This window comes from Nicotiana tomentosiformis, chromosome 12 (assembly GCF_000390325.3).
Source record: "Nicotiana tomentosiformis chromosome 12, ASM39032v3, whole genome shotgun sequence".
Classification (NCBI taxonomy): Eukaryota; Viridiplantae; Streptophyta; class Magnoliopsida; order Solanales; family Solanaceae; genus Nicotiana; species Nicotiana tomentosiformis.
This window is the reverse complement of record NC_090823.1, coordinates 115,390,093-115,417,889: the sequence shown is the minus strand read 5'-3', so window position 1 is coordinate 115,417,889 and position 27,797 is coordinate 115,390,093. Positions and strand designations below refer to the sequence as shown.

Below are 27,797 nucleotides of genomic sequence, written 5' to 3'. Positions count from 1 at the left end.
TATATATATATATATATATATATATATAAAATTAAAAGAAAGATAGTCTAGCCTAGGATTATAACAAGTGGCAATATAGGATTAAAGTGCCTGTAGGTAGACAGATGTCTTGCATTTGGAAAGTAAATCAATCATGTTTGCCTATGTTAATGAGCTGCTATCAGGGGCCGAAGTGGCATTCCATTTACGGGTTCAATTGAATCCATAATTTTCGATATAGAGTATGAATTAATGTATAAAAATCTATTAAAATTACAATAAATAATAGATTGAACCCATAGTTAAAAATATAATGGATTCAATGGTAAAAATCTTAAATATTAAACCCATAAAATTCAAATTTTGAATCCACTACTTGTTGCTATTCATATATCGATCGCTTGCTTCTTCAAACTCGTCCATAATTTATTTCAAACTAAAGCACGAATACAAGCCGTTGCTATTACTAGACTTAATTATACAAAAAAGCGAAAAGGAATTTGATTCGCAATTGACAGTATTAATAGTAATAATGCTAATACATAGCGCAAAGAGAATTCGATTTATTGCATTAAATATAGAAGTATCAACTTATAACCTATAAAGACCATTCATGCAGAGGAAATTAGGTTAACTTAAATGGTGTATTGAAATTTTGTATCTAAAAATTTTCAACTTATTTAGGATAATGTTCCTTATTCGCCCATAGAGAAAATAATTAAATCATTTTGTATGTTATCCCTGGAAGAATATTTGCATATATGCATGATATACGTACTACCTATTTAGTAACTGTTGAGCTGCAGCTTTGTGAAATAGACATAGATCTAATGTTTTTAACGTATTAACACTGTTAAAAGCGATCCTAATCTCTCGAACTCTGTATTATATATCCGAGGTGTGTCGTACTCAATGAATGATTCTTTATTTTATTTTAATTTTTGTTGAAAAAAGAGTTAAACTATGAAAACAACCCACAGACACATGGTAGCCTCTCCTGGAACTTTATGTATCAATTTAATAGACACTTGTTGAAAAGAGACCATCGGACATAAGGTAGTGTTATTCGTGTTGATTATGTTGTGGACCAACTACCCGAAGCAAACATTGAGCTAATTATAAATCTTAAGAAAATAGAAGAAAGCATATATGGAATAGTGAAGCAACAAATCAAACGAAACCAGTCGTGCATGTAGTCAGTTGCGGAGTCAGAAATTTGTAAGAATACTGTTTAAACTTGAAAAAAATAAAAAAAATTCTTCAACTAAGATTGTTCAATATATATTATATTTTTACCTCATATATATATAGTGTAATTTTTTAATAAATATAATCAATTGATCACCCTTAAAGATATGTAACTTCGCTTCTATATGTAGTCAAACAACTTTTAATAACACAAAATAAACATAAGGCAAGATACTGAATGCACACACAATGAATGATGTGGGAGGCCCCAAATATTAAAGATGTACAATGATTGAGGAAAATAGAGGCCACTCATGTAGGCGGAGCAAACATTTCAACTTTATGATTTTAAATTTTAGAATAAAGATTTTAAGAGCTACGTACTAACTGAGTTCTAAATTTAATATTTATATATATTTAGTGAATTTTTTAACACAAATATAGTGTTTGATCAAAAGTTACTGGGTTCGACCGAACCTGCACTTAGGCTTCTACCTCTGCCCCTGGCCACCCACACCAATTGCACATGACAAAATGACATATAAATATATTTTATTTCGACATTGCATAGAATTTAAATTTATTTGGATATTATCACCTTAAAGGATGATTAAGTAAATACCACATGCTCCTTACTTATTTTTTATTTTCTTTGTCCCAATTTATGTGATACTTTTCGATTTTTGTGATTCAAATTTTATAATTTTAACATGCATTTGGATATAGAATTTTTTAATTTTTTGAAATAAAATTTACATATTTAAAATTTACATAAAAATTATTATAAGTCATAATAATCAATAGTTTAAAATATTTATGAAAAAATTACGATTAAAATAAAATTCGTTTGACTCTTGAAATTTAAACACCTTCACGTAATTAAGACGGATGGAGTAATATAATCCAATTGTACAATCTAATGAATTATAGGACGACTCCATTTGTTTCTACAATCTAATGAAATATAATCGTAAATCCAGAGGTGTTGATTCTGTCGAAATCAATTTTTCGTTTCTCGAGACTCGGGATCAAGCTTACCCTTTTTCAGCCCAAACAAAAGAAAAACAAAAAAACAAAGCAACTAAATAGTAACAGAAAGATAGCCAACGGAATTTATGGGCTAGGCCTAAACATCCCAAGTGATTTCAACAGAGTTACTTCTTTTTTCATTCTTCAATCCAGAGGGTGTTTCGCTAAGCTTATAAGCTAGTCAAATTGGTTTATAAGCACTTTTTATAAATATCTTTATCTACGCATTTGGTAAATACCCAAAGTATTTATAAGTCAAGTGATTATAAGTTAAAACCAGCCATAAGTTATAAGTTGGTCACCCCCAACTTATGACTTTTTAGCTTGTAAGCACTTTTAGTTTGACCAAAATTTTACTAGTTTATTCTTAATAATATTTTTTAATTCACAAAATTTTATTCCCAATATAAATTTTCTAACTTTCTTTTCATTTCATATTCGTTGTTCATCTTTTTCTTTACAACGAAACTTTTTAATTTATAATTTTTTGTAAAGTTTTTAGGAATATTTTAGTTATTTTAATAAAAGAACAACTTATCAGCATTTTTCTATCAAACACATTAATTACTTATTATCATTTTTAGCTCACCTATCCAAACACGTACTTATTCAAAAAATTAATTTCATCACTTAAAAAATCACTTCAAGCTTAGTAGCCGTTTGCAAAAGTTAATCCAAACGAGCTCATAATCCAGTGCACTTCCCAAAGTATGACTGCTGATTCAAGAATCTATCAAACAAATAATAGAAATCATTTCACGTTATTTCCCTTATTTGTAGCGTAACGCAATCAGCTGGTGTAGGTTGCGTAATGGCCAATGACATTCCCTCATGGGTTGCTAGATAAGAACCGTCTGTCCCAAATCCCAAAATATTCTATTTCGATAAAACATATTGCCCACACCTGCCTAGGATTTCTGTATGTTCTTCTCACGACCATTCACAATAAAGCTGTACCTGTGTCTGGTACACCAACTCTTTCCAATTTATGTAAACATTTATTCCCCATTTCAATTTAGAAGATACAGTTTGACTTGACATAAATTTTTTTTAAAAATATTTTTTTTAAAAATTTTTATTCTTAAAAGGTTAAGGAGTAAAAATTTTATTGGGTCATATATTTATGTGGTTATAAAAGTTTCTCATTAATGGTAAGATAAATAGTTTAAAGTTAAATTATTTTAAATTGTAGAAGTTATTTTTTTTTTAACGAATCAATAAAAAAAAGTGTGTTATCTAATTTAAAATGGAGGGAGTATAAAATTTAAGAAAGAAAGAATTCTTTTTAAATTTATAATCTAAAATAAGTTATTTATATTTTTATGACTATAGATTATCCCATTAAGGTTAAAATTAAAAGATTAAAATTAAACTTTTTAAATATTAAAATATATCATTCTTTTGGACAAATTGAAAAAATAAAATTCCACCAAAAGAAGAATCGGGAGAATAATATAAAATATTTGGTGTTGTAAATTAAAATGTGTAAATTTCTTGTTTTTGACAAACGGATCCAAATTATAGGTACAAATAATTAGAAGGTTGGATAATATAGATACTTGTATCATTCATGCATTTTTGAATGTGGTCACTTTTGGGAGAATTTTTACTCTTTCTAATTTGAAGAACCCGCAATTTGAGTTTTTGTAAATGTAAAAGTAAAATGCATTGGTTATCCATTAAGTATCAATTTTTAAGTGGATAATATGATTTTTTTTCATATTCGATCCATTTTAAATAAATTCATTACTTAACCTAATTTTAACAGATAATATTGATATATAATTATTCTTTTCTATATCCATTTTGCCACCACTCTTCATACTATATTTTTTTATCGGTAAAAACTTACTTTTATCCGGTATATTAATTTATTATGATCGAATATTTAACTAATGAGATAAGAATGTATATTAGTTATTCGTGATTAAGCGAGAGAGTCTATGTGCAAAGACATATTACATATATGTATTGATTTGATATAAATACTAATTGAGTAAGTTCTCACTAAGGATATAAATGATAATAGATTTTTGACGATACGTTTTGAGTAATAATATTTGACAACAATAGTGTTGGCTGAAACAAGTACTATATATATATATATATATATATATATATATATATATATATATATATATAAATTTGTATGGCACTTTTTTGGTATAGAATATGATTAAAAAAATAATGACCTTTTTTATATTTAAATATTTTTTAACTATAAATTTTCTATTATACGTTCACAGCTTGTTTGGAGGGTTGTTATGTATCGTTTCATGACGTATCGTACAATATTGTATTATGTTGTATTGTATTGTTTTGATATATATAATATTTAGATAGATTGTATTATTTTCCGTCGTTTCATGATGTCATGCACCAACAATATGAAAAATAAAACTTACAATATTATAAAGAAAAAGTAAAGTACGAAGTGGAATTATTATATAAAAAGGCTGTGTAAAAGATAAAATAAGATTACTTAATAATATGGGAGGGTAAGATGAGATAAAAAAATAAAGGAACAACGCGACCACACCAAATCAGTCATTTCAAAAAATGGCACTTTTTGTTGGACGGATTTAACGATACGATACAATATAATTTAAATAACAATCAAAATAAAAATTATATTTAATGTACCAATACAAATACAATACAATACAACTAGTAACAAACATTGAAACAAGCTGTTAATGACATACTAATCTTATGAGTATAGAAATCTCGTTGCATATTTAAGATTCGGCGAAGGGCCAAATATACCCTTGTACTTTCGAAAATGGTCTAAAAATACCTCTCATTATACTATTGGGCTATATATACCCTTCCCGTCATACTTTGGAACAAGTATACCCTTATTTTGGATAGAGTGCCATGTGTCAGCACCAGATAAAAACGACCAATTTCTTTTTTTTTTTTACCCGATCCGTTTTAAAAAATCCATCACCCGACCCGTTTTAAAATTCAGTTTTTTAAAGCATATATTTTATAAAAATTGGAATTTTTTTTTTTTGTAAAAACTGAAAAAAAAGGAATTTGCAAAAAATATATTTTTAAGTCTTTTCAGTTTTTTTAAAGTATTTTTTTTGTAAAAACTGAAAAAAAATATATTTTTTTAAAATGCTTTAAAAACTAAAAAATATATATTCTGTAAAAACTGAAAAAAAAAATTGCAAAATATATATTTTTAAGTCTTTTCAGTTTTTTTAAAGTATTTGTTTTTTATAAAACTGAAAAAAATATATATATTTAAAAAAAAAAAAAAAAAAGACTCTCCTAAAGCAGTGGACTACATATGTATTAGTTTTAAAAAAATAAAAATATTTTGCAAATTTTATTTTTTTTAGTTTTTACAAAAAAAATATTTTAAAAAACTGAAAATATATATTTTGCAAATTCCTTTTTTTTTCTTCAGTTTTTACAGAATATATATTTTTCAGTTTTTAAAGCATTTTTTAAAAATATTTTCTCTAGTTTTTACAAAAATAATACCTTAAAAAAAACTGAAAAGACTTAAAAATATATATTTTACAAATTCCTTTTTTTTTTTTTTAGTTTTTACAAAATATATGCTTTAAAAAAAACTGAATTATAAAACGGGTCGGGTGATGAGTTTTTTAAAACGGATCGGGTTAAAAAAATGGGTCGTTTTCATCTGGTTCTGACACGTGGCACTCCATCTAAAATAAGAGTATATTTGTTCCAAAGTATGATGTGAAGGGTATATATAGCCCAATAATATAACAAGAGATATTTTTAGATCATTTTCGAAAGTACAAGGGTATATTTGGCCCTTCGCCGTTTAAGATTTCATACTGTAAGAATACTTTGATTTGTATAAAAAAATCCTTCGTTCTTTTTTAATTTTGCATCCAATCAAATATTGTTATATAAAATAATAATATTTACAAAAGATAGAACTCCTAATAAGAAACTTTTACCTAAAAACTGATAGACGTTATTTTTTTCCTTTTCAACAAAAAATATTTTTAATAATTCAAGACGACCAAAGGGCTTAGCATTCCATTTTTTTTTTTGTAAAAAGTTATTTTTTTCTACTAAAATTATTGGCTATAGAAGATCACTTTCCTCTCTTGATTTTGCGTTTGACATAGCGTGGAGAGGCACGAAAAATACTTTAAAAGGAGAAAAGAGGTACTCACCTATTAAAACGATATATATTTTGTGTGTTATTGTCGAACAATTTTTATTTTGTTTTTAACTGCCCATGGCAGGGAAGGGTCCGAAGGTGGGACCCTAATCTCAATCCTGTGGGTCTGAAGGTGGGACCCACTCCACTTTCAATAATCACCATATGTAAATTGTAATGCAAGATAAATTAAATACTTTTACTACATGTGACTGCTGACTTATCCACATTCCACAGAAGTACCATAAATTCATGTTTAATCATCATAAGAAATTCATAAGAAATAGTACGTTATTAGTTTCTTCGAACAGTCAAAAAATTAAGAAGTTGACTGGACTAGACTGTGTTTAATTCTCCACATGGCCCCTATTACAGAGAATGTTCGGTTCTTGATTGTGAAGTTCGAAAATGGAGGAATCTGGGACCTCATACGCTTCGGCGTATGGGAAGATAAAGAAAGTGGTGCTAAGTTTCTTGAATATTCTAGTACCGGTGATCATGTAGTTGAAGAAGAAGAAGAGTTACTGCGCGACGACGATGAGGTGGCAGATCATAGATGGGTTATATTTGTGTCGATTTTAGTGAGGAAGATATTGAAGGTTTTTGGCAAGCCAATGGAATGGACTGGCTTTTTTCTGGAGTTTATGCTGAATCTCTTCTCTCTCAATGGCAGCAGCTTTCTTGGCTTACTTTACAATATCTGGCATGGTAATGATTCCATATTCATTCACTTCTTTCCTTTTTCTTGAAGCTCTTATATATACATACATGTACACCTTTAGGTTATTAGGTATGCATGTATATGTTTAATGCGGACTATATATTGAGAATATAAAGAGTTTTTATGGTTAGTGCAATTTAACCGGCTTATTTATGTTGAAGCGTGTGATCACACATTTCAACATGGTATTAGAGTAGACAGAGAGATCCTGGTTCGAGTCTCACCACCACCCAATATCAAAATAAAAATTCACGTGCTTGGCTCATAAAAATTAAGAATCAAGCCCGCACGTGAGTAGACGTGTTGAAGACAAAATTAAGTAAATAAAAGTGTGTGACTCTCTAACATGGTCACACATTTCGACAATTCTACCTGCAAGTAGCCTTCTTCCAAGTAACTAGTTCAACAGTAATTTGTCATGATTATAGTTATCTGTAGTGACCCGATAGCGTAAAAAAAATGTTTTACATTAATGTTGATGTATAGAAGCTAAGCTCATTTAATATATGTAGATATATTGATACACTTATACACCCCACACACAAACTTTACATGAATATATGAATTAGTTTGTGTGTTTGTTATATAATTTTACATGTATATAGTGCTATGTAGTTGAGGATTTACAGTAAGAGTTAAGAATCTTTGTTCATGAGTTGTATAACAAATATCACACGTTCCATTTGGTGCTGATTTTGCTTTCAATGATATAAAAGTAGCTTTTCTAATTCTGATTCTAAAGTACAAATGTTGCAAGGAAACAGGAAAGCTGATTATACCACAGAGAGGTTCTGAAACTTTCATAAGTAGTATTGGCCATGTAGATGGGCGTATAAACTTATACAAAACTGAAATTTTAACCAAGGAAATTGATCAACCTGATTTCGGACACAGACCTCTTATGGACCTATGTATGATGGCTTCAAAGTTGGCCTATGAGAATGAAAAAGTTGTTAGGGATGTTGTAAATCTTCACTGGAAGGTATACTTTAGCTTGTTTATTATTTTCTTTACCATTTTTGTGGTACTATTTTTACATTTGCTGATCCAAGATGATGCTTTATGTTTACATTCTTTCCCACAAAACAGATGCATTTCGTTGATTTTTACAACTGCTGGAATGGTGAGAACTCAAGTTGTATTGTTAATTTTCAAAAGATTTAACACTTGTGATTGTATGAATATTTGCTCTCTTCCTCTGTGTGTTTATTGGGACAGATTACCAGAAAGAGAGGTCCACACAAGTATTTATATTATGCGATAAGCCAAAAGATGCAAACTTGATTTTGATCAGCTTTAGAGGTACAGAGCCATTTGATGCTGATGATTGGATCACTGATTTTGACTACTCTTGGTATGAGATTCCGAAATTGGGAAAAGTACACATGGGATTTTTAGAGGCTTTAGGTTTAGGAAACAGAGGAAATACGTCCACGTTTCACGAACAACTCTTCGTTAAAAATGCAAAATATACCAATTCAGAGAATGTTGATCCAAACAGTGGATCAGACCAATCCTCCTCCGACTCAGAGCAGTCGCCAAACAAGACCGCTTACTATGCTGTTAGAAACAAACTCAAAAGTTTATTAAAAGAGCACGAGAATGCTAGATTTGTCGTTACAGGTCATAGCTTAGGAGGAGCGTTGGCTATACTATTTCCTACGATGCTAGTGATGCACGAGGAAGTGAAAGTCATGCAACGATTATTGGGTGTATACACGTACGGGCAACCTAGGATCGGGAATAGGCAGTTAGGGAAGTTTATGGAAGCACATTTGGAACATCCAGTGCCTAAGTACTTTAGAGTTGTTTATTGCAATGATCTTGTTCCGAGGTTACCTTATGATGATAAAACATTCCTGTATAAGCATTTTGGTATTTGCATGTATTACAACAGCTTATACATTGAGCAGGTAAACATCAATGCCTTATTGTCTGCATTTATCTCCTTTTTTGTCTTCTGAATGCTGCTGTAAATTTATTTACTTTTCATCTCTCAGAAAGTAGATGAAGAACCAAACAGGAACTTTTTTGGGCTGCGATTCGTGTTACCAGTGTATCTGAATGCTGGTTGGGAGTTCATTAGAAGCTTCACCAATGGTTACATATATGGATCAGAGTACAAGGAGAGTTGGGATTCAGTACTGCTTCGGTTTGTAGGCCTTTTTGTTCCAGGCATTTCTGCTCACAGTCCAGTTGATTATGTGAACTCCATAAGACTTGGAAGGGAGAGAAGTATTCAAATGTCATCCTTTTAGAAATTACTATTACTTGATGGAAATGAATCGATAAGGTTGATTTTATTATGAGTTTTGTACTGCAGCACTAGTATCAAATGTTGTTGATTTTGAAGGTCTCTTTTAGCATTTATTTCTTGAAAATAAACTCATTAGAGTTTTTGTTATCTTGAATAATGTTATATGTTAATAAGGTAGGAGTACGGTCTGTGTAATCACTACCCATCCTAGACCCCACATGTGGGAATATACTGGGCATATTGTTGTTGTTGTTTACACATCAATTTTAGGTGTTGTAATGCAAGAATTGTTGCACCAGTTATGAGTTTTCGACTGAATGTATTAATAAGATGACATTCAAAGGGTTGTAGATTGGATTTGTTCCTGTAAAATTATTGAATAAATCTTATTTCAATGATTACATGTTAGATATGTTTGAATATGAAGATGAATTGCATCAGTTGAGTTTTTATTCTACAAATCTTCAGCCAGGAAACAAGTACTTATCTGTGATCAGTTAAAACTGAAACTAAAATGTTCAAAATGGTTTACATCCATATATCAGTATTCCCTTTTGGATGTTACCTGCCTTAAAAATAAAATGAGAAAACTGTTCTTTCCGAAAATCTGCCAAAAGATTATGAAATTTCAGAAACTGAATTAGTAAACAGATTAAATGCCCCTTATTATGGAGCTTTATTATCACAGATTTGATTTGGTTTTAGCTGTCATATAAAGTGGTACAACAAATTAAAAGCAAGACACAATGTCCCAGGATTATCTTGACTTCCCTCGTAGAAACCTCAATTAGAAACACCCTCGACATGGTTGGTACATAAGATCATGAACATCATTGTCTCTTGACATGTCTCTCGTGGAACGCATGAAATAAGATTTACTCTGAGACAGCATCATTAGATAAGTTTGTTATAGGAAGAGATGGGGTCTGTTGCTCGCAGATTCAAACTGTATAAGCCGTTTGAATTTTGTTAAAGTCCAGATTCTTAAGTCTTGCTACTGATTCAATATGACCTCTCAATGTATACAACTCTCTTAGCCTGCAAAAATTTTTATACACATAGAAGATCAGCCAAGCAGTGCATTCAACTGTCAGTTTGAAAGCACAACGTCCCAAATAGAGAGAAGGTAAAACCTTACCGAACCAAGAAATTTAACTTAGTCGTTGAAAATTAACGTGAGACTTAGTGACGAAGCCAGTAATTTTCCTAAGTGTGTCCAAACTTGAAAGAAGTAAAAAAATTCCCGACAAAAGGTGTTCAATCTATGTTATATACCTCTAAAACCTAATATTTTACTTATATACCCAGTGTAATTTTCTGACGAAGGGCCTTACTAGAGTGTAGCTTCGCCCCTGGTGAGACTACATGTCATTTAACCATGGCTAAGTGAAAAATGTGTGTATGCAAGACACCTGTCTTTCATTCATTGGTTTGATGTTAACGCCGGATGCGGATAAGATCTGTCAAGACAATGTATTTAGGAGACCTGGTTATTTCTGCTCGACGCTTAGCTTGTTCAGCAATCATAGAAGGTCCCCTGCTTTTAGTTTCAAACTCAGGTGATATTACCCCTTGTAGAGTTCTTACAGAAAGCACCCACTTGGCCTCTCTGTCTTCCTTTCCATAGTCCTTTTTAGATGTAAAAGCAGTCTATCCAAACCAAAAAAGAAAAGAGAAATGAATGACTGTAAACTAAGAAATCATAGTCTTTTCATCTAATGACAATGAAATCCAAAAATTTTCTGCTGACCTTATCAAAAAGTAGGTTCCAGGCTTCTCCAGTCAGACCAAAACGAACAATGAATTTAATTATATCTAAGGGAATATAGAAAATAAGACTATATAACCATATGACTCCTGCCCATCCCCAGCCGATGCCACTAATTGACGCAAATTCAATATGTGCATAAACTGCTATCAAGGTAGCAACCTGTACAAACAAAAAACAACATGTTTAAACTCAAACAATGAATGGAGTTGGGAGTTATAAATTTGGTAGCCCTTACCAGTTGGGCAACCACAAATGCAAACATCAAAAGAAGCGCTGGTCTCTCTATAAATGACCAACTCTGACTGCGCGTGACAAATATTAGCGCCTGGCTAATAATACTGACTTGCAGATATATGGCTGCTGAGATTTCTTCAGTATTTCCACTTATAGATTTTACATGGAAGTGAGTCTACATGTAATAAATAGTTAACTAAGTAATTGAACGAAGTAACTGAAGTTAGAAAAACTAAGAATAATGATACCTCAAAGAATTGAGTGCTGTCTGCAAGCCAGTAAAACAACACAGTAACTAAAGCAAGATAGGTGCCAATCACAATGCCAGTTGCAAAGATCTCGTTAAGCTTCCAACTGTCGGGTCCTGGAGATGGTTTAACGCGATCTTTCGAAATAGTCATGATAGTACCTATCAATAAAGCAGAGAAAAATATGAATTGCATCATGACCTTGCTATGCTTTCAGATAGGTGTAAGTCTAAGGAGAAACAGACAGAAGCGAGGAACTATGTGTGGTAATAAGGATTACAACAAGTCCTTCCCGAATAAATTCATATAAAAAAAAGGGCAGCCCGGTGTACTAAGCTCCCGCGTTGGGTTTGGGGAAGGGCCGGACCACAAGGGTCTATTGTACGCAGCCTTACTCTGCATTTCTGCAAGAGACTTTTTCCACGACTCAAACCCGTGACCTCCTGGTCACATGGCAACAGTGGTGGACGCACGTGGTGGCAAACTGAACCCGCTTCATCAAAAAATAATACTGTGTATATGTATAAATTAGGATTAAAGTTGCGTAAATTTTGTATAAATATTTTATTTGAACCCACTTGATAACTACTATTTTACGACTAAAGTTATGTCCTTCTAAGATTGAACCCGCTTGCACAAAATCCTGGGTCCGCCACTGCATGGCAACAACTTTAACAGTTACGCCAAGGCTCCCTTCCCCGAATAAATTCGTATAAGATTTTGATTTTGGTGCTCCCTTAGTTATCTTTCTTGTTTAATATGAACTTCTAAAATAAATAGCCATAGGATAAAACCTTACCATCATTTAGGATTGCAATTATCAGTACCATGAATGGAGGAAAGTCATATTCCCATATTAGTGCCAGAAGCATGAAACCAAGCTGCAGAAAACATAAGGTTTATCGCATATGATCATAAAGTTAAGACTATCGAAATAGCTAAAAATAAAACAGTTAACAGGAACTCGATGCTTTACCACAATTCGTATGGTTATGGAGACAGCATAAATCTGCATTATTAGGAGTAGCAACCCATTAAATGAAGTTAGAACGGCAAAGAGAGCAAATAAGATCTAGACAGGTGTATCGAAAACACACAAAATTGTGGATTTGACTTAACTGTATAATTTTTCATTCTTTGAAATATAGCCCTGCTAGTCAAAACAGCACTGACAATCACACTTAATCCAGGCTCAGTCAAGACAAGATCAGAAGCACTTCTAGCAGCATCAGTAGCATCAGCGACTGCTATACCAATATCTGCTTTCTTGAGAGCTGGGGCATCATTTACTCCATCACCAGTCATTCCAACTACGTGCTCGTTCTCTTGCAGGATCTTTACTATCTCATATTTATGTTCTGCGTATAATATGGGAAGAATAATTGACATGGAACAGAAAATGATTTTGAACAGCTATAGCACTAAAACAGAAGCAGAAGGAGAAGTTACTCTAAACTTGAAGAATGGATGATGCTACAATACTGTTTTGAAATTAAGGGGAATTAGGTATAGAACAACGTTGTTATACTTAGTCGAAATTACCAGGGAATACACCAGCAAAGCCATCTGCTTTTTCAATGAGCTCATCAACTGGTAAAGCTTCATTTTCATCCTTGTCACGACCAAACAATGAAAATGAGGGGTACATATTTGTTCCCATTCCAAGTCGTCGACCTGTTTCCTTTGCAATGGCCAACTGGTCACCTGTTCTGGGCATAAAACAAGTTAAAATAGAACTTGTTCTACTAGCTGCCTAAATAGTCTTTTACTTTTCAAAAGAAAAATATGTCATGGACATGAACATTGAATGTTCTTCTAATGTTATTCTTCTATTTCGCTTTTCTTTTATATGTTCTAATCTTTGTTTTATAACTTTTTCTCCTGTCATCATATACTTCATCGTAAATATCCATGCCTATGCCATTTGTATTCCTCAGAAGAGATTGTAGGAAGTTTGCTAAAAAGAAAGTAAAATGAAATTTGACATGTTTCTGCTTTCCCCAATTAGGTGAACCATGATAAATATGAGAACTAACCATGTTATTATGTGTGCACATTAGCCGATTAATATTAAGTTATATACCTGTAATCATCTTAACGCAAACTCCTAAATTGAGTGCTCTGAGGATGGTCTCAGCACTATCATGCCTTGGTGGATCAAACAACGGAAGCAATCCACAAAATGCCCAAGGCCCGCCAGGACTCTCCTTCGAATTTTCTGGAATTTCCTACAATACTCATAGCATATAGAAGATATAATCTTTCTTACAGGATAATTGTACTGCTGAGAATAAGGAATGTATCATAAAATCCTATACATTGGCTCATGTATCTGGCTAGTTTTGATACAATAAATACAAAGATCAACCTTCCATTTGCATAATTTGTTTTTGTCAAATGTTTTTACATACTTACTAATCTCCACTTCAATTTTCATGGCAAACTGTAGTAACTATATTCAGTGACTTGTAAGTTGTAATAGTAAATAGACAAGGAAAACCATTACCTGAAAGGCAACAGCTAGAGAGCGTAACCCTCTTTCGGCAAACCTGTCAATGATTGCATGCATTTTTGCAGCTATCTGTTGCTTCTCTTGGCACAAATCCAGTATCTGAGTTTCAGGAGAAAAGGCAAACATGAAATAGAGGTAGTTATAAGGGCAATAATCATACCAAATTCTCAAGGAGACGGAAACATAAGCAGAAAGGAAACTTATATTATTCACTACAGACATGCATCCATTGGCTGAGAAAAGAGAAAATATGGCCAAATTTTATAGCTTCTTTCTGCTTTAATTTTCTCTTGGCAATTAGTAATAACTCAAAACAGTTTCCCGGAAAACTACTAATAATGTAAGTTTAATGTGATTATCAAATATTAGTTGCCAGTTACTTAGGCCAGAGAGATACCGTTGCTTTGAGAAAGGAGGTTAACAAACTGATCATAATAAACACAAAAACCTTAATCATTTAAATGACATCAGCACCTGTTCAGGAGCTCCTTTGCTAACTCGATACCACTTGCCATCTGAATCAATGTAGGTGATTGCAGTCCGTTTATCCACAGGATTGAATGGAAGGAAATGCACTTGCCTGATATTTGCACGCGCCTGCATATACGAATGTAACTATAATTTTTGTCGTAATGCCCTAAAAGCTATTCAAGAAACTCCGTCGCTAAAGAAATGATGAGGTCCCCAGAGGGCATTAGGCTTCACCTCCTTTGGATCAGCAAGCATGTTGATAATTGCTGCATCAATAGCGTCCTGATTTTCCAATCTTGATGCTCTAGCAGCAAGTAATACAACCATATCTTTGTCCATATCTCTTTGGAACACCTGTTTAGGAAAGGTTTTGATTAAAGAATCCACAGGAAGAGAAGTCAGATGAAAAAGTCGTGTACCTCAATGAGATTCCTATCGACAGTGAGGCGATTCAGGGTCAGCGTCCCTGTCTTGTCACTGCAGAGTACATCCATACCGGCCATCTCTTCAATTGCAGTCATCCTTTTTGTAATAGCTCCCTGAAGTTAACAAGGACAAAAAGTAAAAAAATTATTATAGAGTACAGTCCGAAGGCCAAATTACACGTTAGCTCTTGAGATCATTCGGATGAGATGTGATGCATTATTATTAGTCTAGAGAAGATAGACTAATTTCATGACATTTTCAGAATACTGACAAGCGTGTACCTGTTGAGAGAGTCGATGGGAGCCAATAGCGAGTGTAACTGATAGGACTGTTGGCATAGCTATTGGTATTCCACCAATTAAGAGAACAAGAAGGTTATTAATTCCAGTCCTATATGAACGACGCTGAACAGCGTACATGATAATGATTTCAAGTATCATTCCCACAGCTATTGAGCATATGCAGAAATTTCCAATGGAAGCAAGGACCTGCAGTGAAGCGTGCAAACTTTTAAATCAGGAAAAACTCGAGTAGAACAGCTTCTATTCTATCTCTACTCTCGGCTTCCTTCTCAGCATAACATGAAATTATCAAAATTGAAGAATTAAGAAAGAACTAAGTATCACTGAATTTTCTTTTCTAACCTTCTGGAAGTGACCACTGACTTCAGTAGAGTCAACGAGATGTGCAGCTTTTCCAAAGAATGAGTTAACTCCAGTGGCGATTACTACAGCTTCTATTTCTCCATGTTTACAAGTAGATCCAGAAAACACTTCATCTCCTGTCTTTTTCGTGACGGGTAGAGATTCCCCAGTAAGAGCTGACTGCAAGAAAACCGTATTAATTAACCATACTTAAGTAACAAAATTAAGTAACAAATTCCATATTCCAATAAACTAAAAGGCTGTCATGGTACTATTTGTCGAATAAGGAATTGCCTGATCAACTTTCAATGGATCTCCTTCGAGCAATCGAGCATCTGCAGGGATGATATCACCGAGCTTTATGCTAATGATGTCTCCTGGCACTAAAATAGCAGCATCTTTTTCTTGCCACCTCCCATCTCTAAGAACCTATATATATATATATATATATATATATATATATATGCAGAAAGGGGATATTTTACATTTTAATTATTTAGTATAACGCGACAAGATCACTGTGACAAGAGCAAACCTTAGTTCTAGGAGCTAAATGTGCCATTAGAGCTGCTGCAGCATTTCCAGCATTATTTTCCTCTATGAAACTAATTGTTGAATTTATCAACAACAGACAAAATATACCAACAAAGTCCTGCCAATCAGTACCTTGCCCCTGAAATTTCATGAACGAAAAAGATACTCCGATAAAGATCAGTATTGCAAGAAAAGTTGTAACTGATCAACTGCAAATCAATTTGTAGTAAACGTAAACTCACTCCGCCATTAGCTAGTCCAATAGCCATGATTGCTGCTGCTTCCATCACCCAAGACAATGGATTCCACATGAAACTAAGAAACTTAATAAACTTGTTCTCCTGCATCATTATATTAGTACCACTTTTATGATCTAGACAAGCATTCTACTTTCAAAGGCCAACTTTAAAATTAAAGCTGAAGTAGAGCATTATTAATGATTAGTTCTATTCAGTGTTCGACGATAACAAAATGTTTTAGAACAAATAGCTAGCATTCGCATTATTCTCATCTTTTTCTTCTGTGCAGCAATATAGTATTAATTAAAAAAACCACAAAAGTTGGCAAGGTGTACCATTGTCCTTATTTAGAAACTTACTCGCTTCTCTTCAAGCTTGTTAGGTCCAAAAATGTTGAGTCGTCGCTCTGCATCTTCAGCTGAAAGTCCTTCCTTCGATGTTATCAATTGTTCGAAAACTTCTTCAAGTGGCAAGTTTTCCTGCAACAAGTCATGTGAATACGATTAATATGGAACTGCTAAAGATGGAAAAAACGCAAGGAATGAAGTTGTGAAGTTATTTAGGTGTCCATATATCAATGTTAAGAGATACTATTATTAAACTCAAGTGTTGTCTTAATTACCAGATCAATCCCTTCCTTCATGAAATTTTCAGGACCTAGCAATGGTTTCTCCAGATCTTCAGCCATGTTTACTCTATGGAAACTGAAATTTACAAATAAGTAAATAATATCTTTGAGGATGAGGAAAAATAAAAGCATATTGAGAAAAAACTCCATTACCATGTCCAGCATGATTGATCTAATGCAGGTCGATTATGATATTTAGCTAGTCCATTTGTTCCGATTTATGTGGCACTCTTTCTTTCTTAATTTCTATATTCAGAAACTCCTTAAATTTGAACTTCCCATTTTACACCCAATGACATGCTCTTATCGCCACACAAATGTCATGGCATAACCAAGTTCTAAGGGTACCTTTGGTACGTGCCAAATATATATTTATTTCTTAAACTCCGTGCGTAATCATACACTACAATTTGTGCACAATTTTGTGCATAAGAAGAGGAAAGAAACATGGATACACACACACAGTCACACGCACACGCGCGCACACACTAAATCACTTCTCCATAAAGTGTGAAGAAAATAATACAAGCTATTTCCAGTGAGAACTTCATGCATATGATTGTAGCTGTAAATGGCACGGAAAAAAAGAACAATAATACCTAGAAATTTCAAATCAAGTGTAAGACATTCATCTTTTATTATGCGTATGAAGATGACTCTTACACCATCAAAATTTAAATAAATATTTAAAAAAAAAAAAACTTGATATGATCACTTACTTTAGAGTTTAGAGTGAAAAAAGCAGTAGGCTTATGAGACTAGTTTCTGAATCATGGGGGTTATTGTGAAAGGAATATTGTCGCTGTTACTATATGCCTTTTGGTGTTATTTATTAAGTACATAAATAAATGCTAACCATCTTTCACCACTTAACTTTCAAACCAAATAGTCCACTTTTAAGCCAACTTAACAACCTTTTTGACTCCCGCCTATAATTAATTTCCTTAGCATTTAAACCTGTCATGGTCATTCCCCTTCGCTTTCCATGTTTGAAAGTGCTCTCGGAGGTAAATAGGGCGAAGCGCAGCAATAACCACTTTTAAGCCCGCTATTTAAAATATATTCACAATTTACAATGTATTTAAAGATTAGCCAATTCACCCAAACTTCAGGACTAAGTATCCTGAATTTGGAAATTCAGGACTTAGTGTCCTGAAATTTTGAGCTGCTAATTTAAAATTCAGGACATAAGGTTATGCTACACATTTCTCAGGTGCAAATATTATAAACTTATGGGGATGATAATATCAGGAAAATGAAGGCAATTTGGTCTTTGCTTATGAACGATTTCTTAGACAGAACACCAACATGTAGGCTGAAACTTGGGCTTTGCTACATGGTTTTAAATGATGTAATTTGGAGCACGGTCTTCCTTGTATTTACCTATATAAATTTGATTCTATTACTTTTACCTTACCTTGTTCACTTAAGTAATATTGTTACACCAATTTGTATGCAGAATATAAAGCGAAGTTTGTATGCCAATCACCTCTTCTTAAATTGTGCAACACTAACAGCTTGTTTGGATGGTTGTTATTCACTGTTTCATAATGTATTGTATTACACTGTATTGTTTTGATATATACAATGTTGGGATAGATTGTATTATTTGCCGTTGATGGCATGCACCACCAATATGAAGAATAAAACTTGCAATATTACAAAGAAAAAGTAAGATACGAGATAAAATTATTATATAAAAAGGTAGGGTAAAAGATAAAATAAGATTATTTAATAATAAGGAAGGGCAAGATGAGAAAAAATAAATAAGGTAACGACGCGACTATACCGAATCGGCCGTTCCATAAAGTGGCACTTTTCGTCGTTATGTAACGACGGATTTAACTATACGATACAATAAAATTTAAGTAACAATCAAAACAAACATTGTATTTAAAGTAATAATACGATACAATATACATGTAACAACCATCCAAACAAGCTGTAATGTTCTATCCACTTTCCTGAGGGATCAAATTCGAACAGATAGCTCGGATAGCATAATAGCATCGTTATGTTATGTAAACAAACCAATCTTCTGCTCAAATCCTCAATGGTACTAATTACTTGATCAACTAAAGGATATGTCAAAACAACAACAGTTACAACAACAATACCAATTGGCAATTACATCAACAGAGCAACTGAACACCTGGAACATGTGAAAGAGGTAACAGCTGCTAATTGGGAAGTACCTAATCTAACCAGCATCACTGGCATATTTGAATAGTAACATCATTTATCAATCCAATCTTTGAAAAGAAGCATCATATATAGAGGGACATTAAAAGCTGCAACAATAATAATTATACTTAATGTCCGCACCAATCTCCTAATTACCATCTTTGTCTTTGATTTGTTTGTCCGAGGCTGTGCTTTTACCGCGGCATCTAATCCTATATGTAAAGTCACATCCGTGGGAATTGAGGCATCTGTTTCCTGTGCATTAGGTTTTCTGGCAACTGACCGCATGATAGCATTACCCCTGCATTGGAATAAAAGGCATCTAAACTTTTGCAAAGAAGAAAATTTATATTTCTATGAAACTTGACCATCAAATAAACTAAAATAAAGAGGCACCACATAGAGTACAGAAGTAAGAATGAGAACCATTGTACTGAAGTGACCATCACATGGATAACTTTCTTATCATGCAGAAATCAACAACATAAAATCAAATTTCTGAAAGAGAAAAAATTGAAGGACTACTACATGCCAAATTGCAGCATGGTATACTCCGCCATTGGCAGTAGACTTAGACACAGATTGCTACAGGTACATGGGACTAGTGATAATGCACAACTGGATCCTAACAAAGTTCCACCGTTCATCATTTAGGAGGCAACTTCGAGAAGCTTGGATGAATGTTGAGACAGGAGTAACACAAGCATGCTTAAGTAAATAGAAAAAGTACTGGTCCTTGCTGACAGAAACTTACCGTTCTACCAAAGCGCTTTCACTTGAGCATGCAGAAGAAACTTTAAAGGTTTTCTTTATAAGGTGCATCGATCCTTCTGCATCCCAAATCTCCTCATATTCATATATCTCATCTTCGCTTTTAAGTTTTGTCCCACCTCCAGAAATGCTAGAACTAATTAGACTTCTAATATTCTTCAGAAATTCACCAAGATAGTGTGGAAAGAGCACCCCATTTGTTGGCCAAAGGACGGCAATAAGAACGGTCATGACAAACAGCACTAGATACCTGACACATCCACAAACAACCTTTAACATTACAAGAAACAAGGTTTATAAGATAAATATTTTTTAATCTCAATATACTGAATTACCAAATATAAATGTACGTCTGCACAGGGAGAAAGCAAACTTTGGTGGAAATTGCCTCCTCTGCCATTGATCCGGCTGGTAAGATAAGATTACTTGCAGATAATAGCATGAAAGATGGAAACAGATTTCCCATCTGCCAGCTTATGGTCCCTAGAGTGTGCTGCACAACACTATCAATCAAACACCATCTAGTCAATACAAACTACTTTTTCAATTGAACAAGGTACAATACCTCTTTTACAGAACCATATTTGGATCTGTGGGTTACTGTACACTGATCATGGTCATGCCCAGAAAGAATTAGTGCCTGCAGAAACTCGAATTAATGCATAGAAATTTCTTCCTTTTTTATTTGTTTTTTTGTTTTGGACGTGCATCATAAAATGAAAGGAAATACTTGCAGGGTTTTTTTTTTTTGATAAGGTAAATTGTATTAATCAAAAGGGAGAAAAAACTCCTGTATACAAGAAGTATACCAAAAAGTAGAAATACTTACAGGTTTGATAGACTCAAGCAGGTCATTTGTTCCGTTTTCAGTAATATAATTTTGATATCTGCAAATGGAATTGTAACCAAGTCTGACATAAACATCCATGCGTACAAACACGGTAAATCCATACTAAGCCACTACAGTGAGACTAAGAGCTTACAATATTTCATTATCACGAGCAGCACGGTTGATTCTCTGAAATAAATAACAAATATGTAATTTTTTATTTATAAATATGAGAGATATGTTAATTAACCATATTACAAAAAAAATCACAATTTTCTCCTCAAAATAGCAATAATCAAACAGAAAAAGAATTTTTGAGGACTGTTTAGGTTCTCGAGATTCTCAATAAGAATCATTTAGGCTCTCGAGACTCAATCGCTTAACTGGAGAGGAATGGTACATGAATGGCAGTTTCCAGACGTGGAAATCCTTCCCACTATATATAGAAAAAGCTAAGTTTTTCAAAGAAAGGCTAAATGTTACCTGATTAATGATTGATGATGAACGATATGGACCGCATGCAGTTAGACCTGGCCGATACAATGGTATATGAGTCAATAGAACCCTTGGATTCGAAGATGGATCTGCACAGAGAAGAGCAAAATGAGCCGAGGGTCTTACACGTAAGCCAAATTCAAAACATAGATGGATAGTGATTGGCAGAACATACGCTCTGAGACATTTTTGACAAAATTCCATATGGCAGAAGTTACATTGTTTTGGGGATTCCCTGGAGACAAGATATCTTGCTGTGAGTCTTTTCAAAATAACAACACCATGAATCGAACCAACAGAGTCTCTGTTTCATGCTAACTGATAGGAAGAAAAGCAAATCATTAAGGTGGTGTTTGGTTGAAAATATCCGAAATTAAGTTTGCCAAGAAAAAAGAAATTGAATATTTTCAAACACCTTTTTTTTCCCTTTTGGTACCAGAAAGTTGCACCCAGGAAAATAACTTTTGCACTAGCGGTCCGAAAAGAGGTTTATGGAACTAATTACTGCCAGAACTAATGTGAAGAGGAAGACATGAACTTGGCACGAAATTGTAAAAAAACTAAAGATAAATGAATTACTCTCTCCGTTCCAATTTATGTGAACATGTTTGACTGGACACGGAGCTTAAGAAAAAATAGGACTTCTGGAGTTTGTGGTCCTAAACATGTCAGAAAAGGGTCCAAAGTATTTGTGTGGTTATAAAGCTTCTCATTAAGGGTAGAATTGGAAGTTTAAACTAAAATATTTCCAAATTTAGAAAGGGGTCAATCTTTTTGGAACGAACCAAAAAGGAAATAGGTTCACATAAACTGGAACGGAGGGAGTAGCATTTTTTAGACACTGCATTGGTACATAAAAAGGATTCAAACGAATTGGGAAGCACTGAAATAAGAGAGAGAAATCAGGCTACTATACTCTTGAACACTCAAATATGGATGATACAACTTTGACACTGAAAACAATGAGAATAGTTTATCTCTAAACAGTAACTGTTGAAGTCCCCAAAGTTTTATATACTAAAAAGAGATCCAAATAAAGTGCAGATTGTGAAATTACCATCCAAGGTTTGTGCATCGATTGCGATGAAATCTACTTTTCCAGCTGTAAATTGATAGTTCCTTGCACCAAATGCTCTCTCATAGCGTCTGATAACCTGCATTATGGTGTACACAGATAAGAACCGAAATAGAATAGGAGGAAATGACGCTTAGACTGCTAAATGGCTGACATATTTTAAGCATAAGAATCTAAAGAAATCATCTACTGCCAATAAAACAGATAAAAAGATCCAAGATATAAATGTCAGAGACTGGAAGTAGGTCTGGATCATTGCTGATTGAACTATGCAACTTGCCAAGCTCCCTATGTCTTAAAACATAGTGAAGATAAGCACTTTTCTCTTGGCTGGGAAAGGCAACCAGCATCCCTTAAACAGTGACGCAACTGATTTGCAGATAAATCAAATTGGAAAAAAAGAAATTGATGGCCGTCATGATATGTAAAGACAGTCATCCCTTCTCCAAAAATGAAAGATTCATAAAGCTAAATGTGAAAACTTCCTTATTTAAGAAATTATATTTGAAAGAAAAATAAAGATAATACTGAATATTCTGCTTCTTCGACCAAGCATGAGCAATAAATGCACAAAAATCTGTATGTCAAAGTTTCCAGTATGCAGATATCCATAGGCAAGTGACATCACAAAATAGCTATCCAAATGGAAGCATGATTTTGTCTTATAGCTTAAAACCTTGAACTCTAGTAGCAAACTATAACTTCTGGTCAGAATCATAAGTTGATTTCTATAGAGACATTTGATGCTCATTGAAACAAAGCACTGATACCACAGGCATTGAAGTTTCTTTGGGTTTCCTTAAGCATCTATAAACACATCCAATTTACCATCAACAGCAAAAAGTAGATGACCGTTTCTGAATATTCTTCATGTTATGAATAATCAATTAGTTAACTGTACTGAGTAATCGGATGATCACCACTGCATTATTGAGTTCAGTCACCCAACCCAATGAACTATTGAATTATCCCAGTTATTCAACTTATTCTGCTATAGATGATGATGCTGTCTCCAGATCCTCTCAATGTGAAAACATGGCACTCATCAGAACTTTTGGTTGTGGAGAATTTGGGTGGGTCAAAATCCCTTTATAATTATGATCAACATGGTAACTTGCTACAGGCAATCATGGACACTATTCCAGCTCACAGCTAAGTTTTCTTCCAAAATTTCCTAATGTGGTAACTGAGCTCGCGCAAGCCGGAGCTCGCCAACAAACATTTCTTCAATATACATCGTACAACGATGATCCATTACATAATAGGTTTGTTTCATGTAACATTTTAGAAGAAGATTTATCTCTATTCTTCCAGAAGCTTATGAGTAATTGATACATGATGATCCACTACATAATAGTTTTGTTTCATGTAACATTTTAGAAGAAGATTTATCTCCATTCTTCCAGAAGCTTATGAGTAATTGATACATGATAAGAAATGGGATATGAACAAGTCAAAAAGCATATTAAATTCAAATTTAGCTTAGACACTCAAATAATATGTTCTGAGTATAGAACTCTATCTGAACAGTTAACACACCTCTGGCATATGCGAGTGAAAAGCAGCATACCCTATATCATGGTTTCCAGCAAGGTAGTAAAGCTTTATGTTTGCAGTTTGCTCAAGCATATCAATGTTAAATATATGCTTAAACCGGCTCCAGGATTCCTGCCATCTATCAAATTAAATAAATCAAAGCTCAAAGCAGAAGAATAACTGGAGAACATTCAGATAGGTTATGCATGAAAACAACTAAAACATGACTTTTATAGAAGGATCAACTAATAGGATTGGGCCTTGAATTAATCCAGATAATAATGTGAAAAGGGGAATGCCATGGGAACTTGTTTATCAAAGCCAGGTTTTGATCTTAATCCAAAAAGTAGTTTAACTTTTTTTTAGGAAAGACCTTCAGGCAGAACATTAAGCATATACAACTTAGCAATTAGTACTTACTCTTCATCAGACAGAAAAGGCCCACCATCAAAATAATCACCTAGGAACAGAATCACATCTGGTTTGAAAGGTAAAATAGAAGATAGGAATGCCCTACGCATGTACAAATCTGTATAGAACTGAGCAGCTTCAAGTGCAAGGGATTTCGGGGCAAGATGAAGAGAGGTTCTATCCATGAGCTGTCAAAATGTAAGATATCTTGTGAATATGAAGTCAAAATTGCAAAGCACAGAAAAATTATAAAATATGCACAGTAAAGCCACCTTTAGTTGCAGAAGGAATACCTGAGGATCAGTAACAACAGCAATTTTCACATAGTCACGTTGATGATCTACTCCATCCCTCTAAAATCAAGGAGAAGAAAGGTTAGTATGCCTGAGGGGTCTTTTTTATTTTGATTGATGGTATAGCAATAATAATACAAAATCCCACATAACATAGTACAGTGTTTGGTTGGCTGCATAAGGAAAAAACAAATAACTAATACAGTGTTTGATTGGTGGTATTAAGCAAAACCCGTATTAAGTTATGCAGTAATAACAACAACAACCCAGTATAATCCCACTAGTGGGGTCTGGGGAGGGTAGTGTGTACGCAGACCTTACCCCTACCCTCGGGTAGAGAGGCTAAGTTATGCAGTAACTTCTGTATTATTTTATACGGGATAGAATGTAGAATAAGAAGCATTAGTAATGCAGGGATTAAACTATTTAAAGACAAGAATCTCTTTATTATTGATTGCCGCATAACAATCTATTCAGTAGTAATCACCACACAATCAATATTTGCATTATATTCCCGCACAACTAAAACCAAAAGCACCCCCCCCCCCCCCCAAGTGTCTTACTATGCTAAGTTTTGGCACACGCTAAGCAGGAAAAACTATTACAATAGTTTTTGCACTAAAAAAAAGCTTGAATGCTTATGAAGGGGACAAGCCATTAAAATGCACATGTTAGTACTTAGATAATTAAGAAGTAGACTTCATAAAGGGGAAAGTTACCAGCAAAGCAATACATGCCTTGAATCTTACAAATGCATATTATGAAACTTCCCCCATCTAGAGCTATCAAATTATTGCTCGAAATTAACCACAGAAATTTCCTCATAAAGGTATTTAGCATACAAATTCCACCACTCATACATGTACGTATAAGTTAACTTCCCCACAAGACTTCTTAATTTTCCTTTTAATTTTTTAAACAAGCCAGCCTTTTTTCAAAGCTGGATCAATCAGGAGCCTTTGACTTGCTTGGAATCTCAATGAGTACACAAGAATGAAAATAGAGGAATTTTCATAAAACACTACAATTAGAGCCTAATTACCATACATAACAATAGTTTGCCTAATTACCATTCGTAGTTACTGTTCAATTATTACCAGCTTGTATCATTTGCATTCAGACGCACAACGAATACAACCTGTATCAAGTGTATTTGTACGCGCAACGAATACAACTTGTATCAACTATATTCGCCGTGCCACGAATATAACCAAGACAAAATACAAGTATGTATATAAAGGATACAACCTATATCGACTGTATTCATTCACACAGGGAATACAACCAGTGCGAAATACAAAAAGAGAGTCGAACTCAAGAGCGGACGCTCTAACCAACTGAGCTACGTGAGCTTGTTGCTCTCTTGTTTCAGTTCAAAACAATTGATCTCTTGTTTCAGTTCTACAGGTAAATTTGCTATAAAATCCAAAGCTATTTCTGAAAGCATAGCTACGAATGGTAAATATAGTGTATATGTTTGCTATGTGTAATTTTTCAATGATAATACCATTCACTGCTCCCAATAGCAAGGAAGCAGTGCACAAGTACAAAATGGAAGGCAGATGAGTTGGGATTTTGGGGGGGGGCGAGGACATTGTACAATTTAAAGATGATGACAGTTGACAAGGTGGGTTTAACTAAATTGCATAAGCTAATTCAACAGATCAATTGGGAGCATAAATTTCTTGTCTATTAGTAAACGCGGAGCTGAGTAATTTCCTGATCTAAATTTATGCTGCTTAAGATGAATTAGTCTTAAATCCAGCTCAAGTCAAAGGTAAAGTCAGTGAATTCTTATTTCATCAAAGTTTCGAGCTATAAAGTTAGAATAGTACTTCGGCTTACCGTAGAAGGAGGAAGGTGAGGCCAAGAACAGGACCAAAGATAAGGCACCCAAAATGCGAACATCTCGCCATAGAGGAGGCTCACTGCCCAAACTAAGCTAAGAAAAGCTGCTACCTTTAACATTTCTTCTCTTCTTAGCTGATTGGATCAATTAGTGTTCTCTACTTCCATTTGTTAACTACCTCGTAGTCGTAGATCCTAAAGTAAAAGCTCAGAGAACTGGACAAAAGTTTTGTTGTTCAACACTTGACTCTTACCCGTTAATGGTGATTTCTTTTATTTTTTTCGGTCCTTGTTATTTCCCATTTGGACAATATTTAGTTAGCAGTTGAAACAACCACTATTTCAACAATATTGGAAATTAAAGTTGAAATAAAGTAACTATTATATTAGTACATGAGTTTTACTTGAAAAAATTAATAACTCGTGAGTGAAAACTATTATTTTACTTGAAATACTCCTATGTTCTCAAACAAAATTGTTAATAGTAAATTTTTATGTCAAGTTAAAACTGAAATGAAGTAGTAAACTAATAATTAATTTTACGAAAGTTATTTCAATATTTACAAATAATATTTGGTCTGATGTTATGTCCTAAATAATAGAGTTCGAAGTATCAAAGAAAGATAATTGTGTAAAGTAAGTATTAAATTTTTAATCTTTTTCGAAATAAAAATTTCTATTATAACATCCTGTTATAAAAGTATTTGATTTCCCATTCAACAGTGTCAAACCAGTTTGATGAGGGGTGTAATATTATCTGTGCTGGATAACGTTTTAAATTATATGAAAATAATAAATAATTTACTTACTATTTATTATTTATTCTTTGGCGGCCAATATATTATTGTTTATTTTTATAATAGAAATAAATTGACATCTTATATATAATATTTTAGTATGTGATGTAATAAAAAGTTTTATCTTAAGATGATTAATGTTTTAAATGATTAAAAATCTAATGAAGTACTTATTTTAATAGAGAGAAAACGGAATTCATTTAAATCACATCTATATCATATCATACTTATATTATAAGTATATTATAAGTAAAACACGAGCTGCTACAGAGGAGCCCCAGTAGCTCCAGTCGGAGGGCAGGCACCTGAGGTACCTGTTGCGGCACCAGCCCTCCAGAATACTCTAGCCCAGTTTCTGAGCATGTTCGGCACCTTAGCTCAGGCTGGATTGATTCAACTTGCTCCTGCCACATCTCAGGTCGGGAGAGGAGCACAGACTCCTGTCACCGGTACTCCAGAGCAGCGGGCTCAGATCGACCAGGTTCCAGAGATTATACCGATGCAGCCGGTAGCTCCAGCTCAAC

At 33.6% G+C, this 27,797-nt stretch overlaps 3 protein-coding genes across 7 annotated transcripts; 1 reads left to right on the top strand and 2 right to left on the bottom strand.

Moving 5' to 3' along the window:
* Positions 1-6,572: 6,572 nt before the first annotated feature.
* LOC104102469 (triacylglycerol lipase OBL1-like) lies at positions 6,573-9,753 on the top strand. Of its 2 annotated transcripts, XM_009610180.4 has the most exons (5): positions 6,573-7,057; positions 7,835-8,052; positions 8,160-8,193; positions 8,289-8,983; positions 9,071-9,753. In XM_009610180.4, the coding sequence occupies exons 1-5, from the start codon at positions 6,709-6,711 to the stop codon at positions 9,326-9,328; spliced, it is 1,554 nt and encodes a 517-aa protein (XP_009608475.1). In that variant the 5' UTR covers positions 6,573-6,708; the 3' UTR covers positions 9,329-9,753. The 2 variants fall into 2 exon arrangements, with proteins under 2 accessions (XP_009608475.1, XP_009608476.1); XM_009610181.4 differs by lacking the exons at positions 7,835-8,052; positions 8,160-8,193.
* Positions 9,754-9,967: 214 nt separating this feature from the next.
* On the bottom strand, positions 9,968-17,846 carry LOC104102468 (ATPase 10, plasma membrane-type). 4 transcript variants are annotated; one of them, XM_033657757.2, is made up of 22 exons: positions 17,754-17,846; positions 17,029-17,110; positions 16,766-16,885; positions 16,410-16,508; positions 16,169-16,306; positions 15,928-16,062; positions 15,634-15,813; positions 15,271-15,477; positions 14,983-15,102; positions 14,798-14,917; positions 14,567-14,689; positions 14,087-14,191; positions 13,664-13,808; positions 13,123-13,284; positions 12,700-12,938; positions 12,557-12,589; positions 12,380-12,461; positions 11,581-11,741; positions 11,334-11,507; positions 11,078-11,257; positions 10,740-10,977; positions 9,968-10,365 (listed from the first exon to the last, which is right to left on the bottom strand). In XM_033657757.2, exons 2-21 carry the CDS (start codon positions 17,092-17,094, stop codon positions 10,765-10,767), a joined length of 2,802 nt encoding a protein of 933 aa, XP_033513648.1. In that variant the 5' UTR covers positions 17,095-17,110; positions 17,754-17,846; the 3' UTR covers positions 9,968-10,365; positions 10,740-10,764. The 4 variants fall into 4 exon arrangements, with proteins under 4 accessions (XP_033513648.1, XP_009608472.1, XP_033513645.1 ...); XM_009610177.4 differs by having other exon boundaries at positions 10,814-10,977; XM_033657754.2 differs by lacking the exon at positions 17,754-17,846 and adding an exon at positions 17,188-17,206 and having other exon boundaries at positions 10,814-10,977.
* A 1,224-nt stretch (positions 17,847-19,070) lies between these two features.
* On the bottom strand, positions 19,071-26,608 carry LOC104102467 (uncharacterized protein C630.12). The gene is made up of 13 exons (XM_009610176.4): positions 26,474-26,608; positions 24,629-24,688; positions 24,345-24,523; positions 23,928-24,063; positions 22,371-22,467; positions 21,489-21,548; positions 21,302-21,402; positions 20,973-21,007; positions 20,819-20,876; positions 20,555-20,629; positions 20,325-20,482; positions 19,973-20,239; positions 19,071-19,519 (listed from the first exon to the last, which is right to left on the bottom strand). Exons 1-13 carry the CDS (start codon positions 26,594-26,596, stop codon positions 19,270-19,272), a joined length of 1,599 nt encoding a protein of 532 aa, XP_009608471.1. The 5' UTR covers positions 26,597-26,608; the 3' UTR covers positions 19,071-19,269.
* Between the last annotated feature and the right edge of the window lie 1,189 nt (positions 26,609-27,797).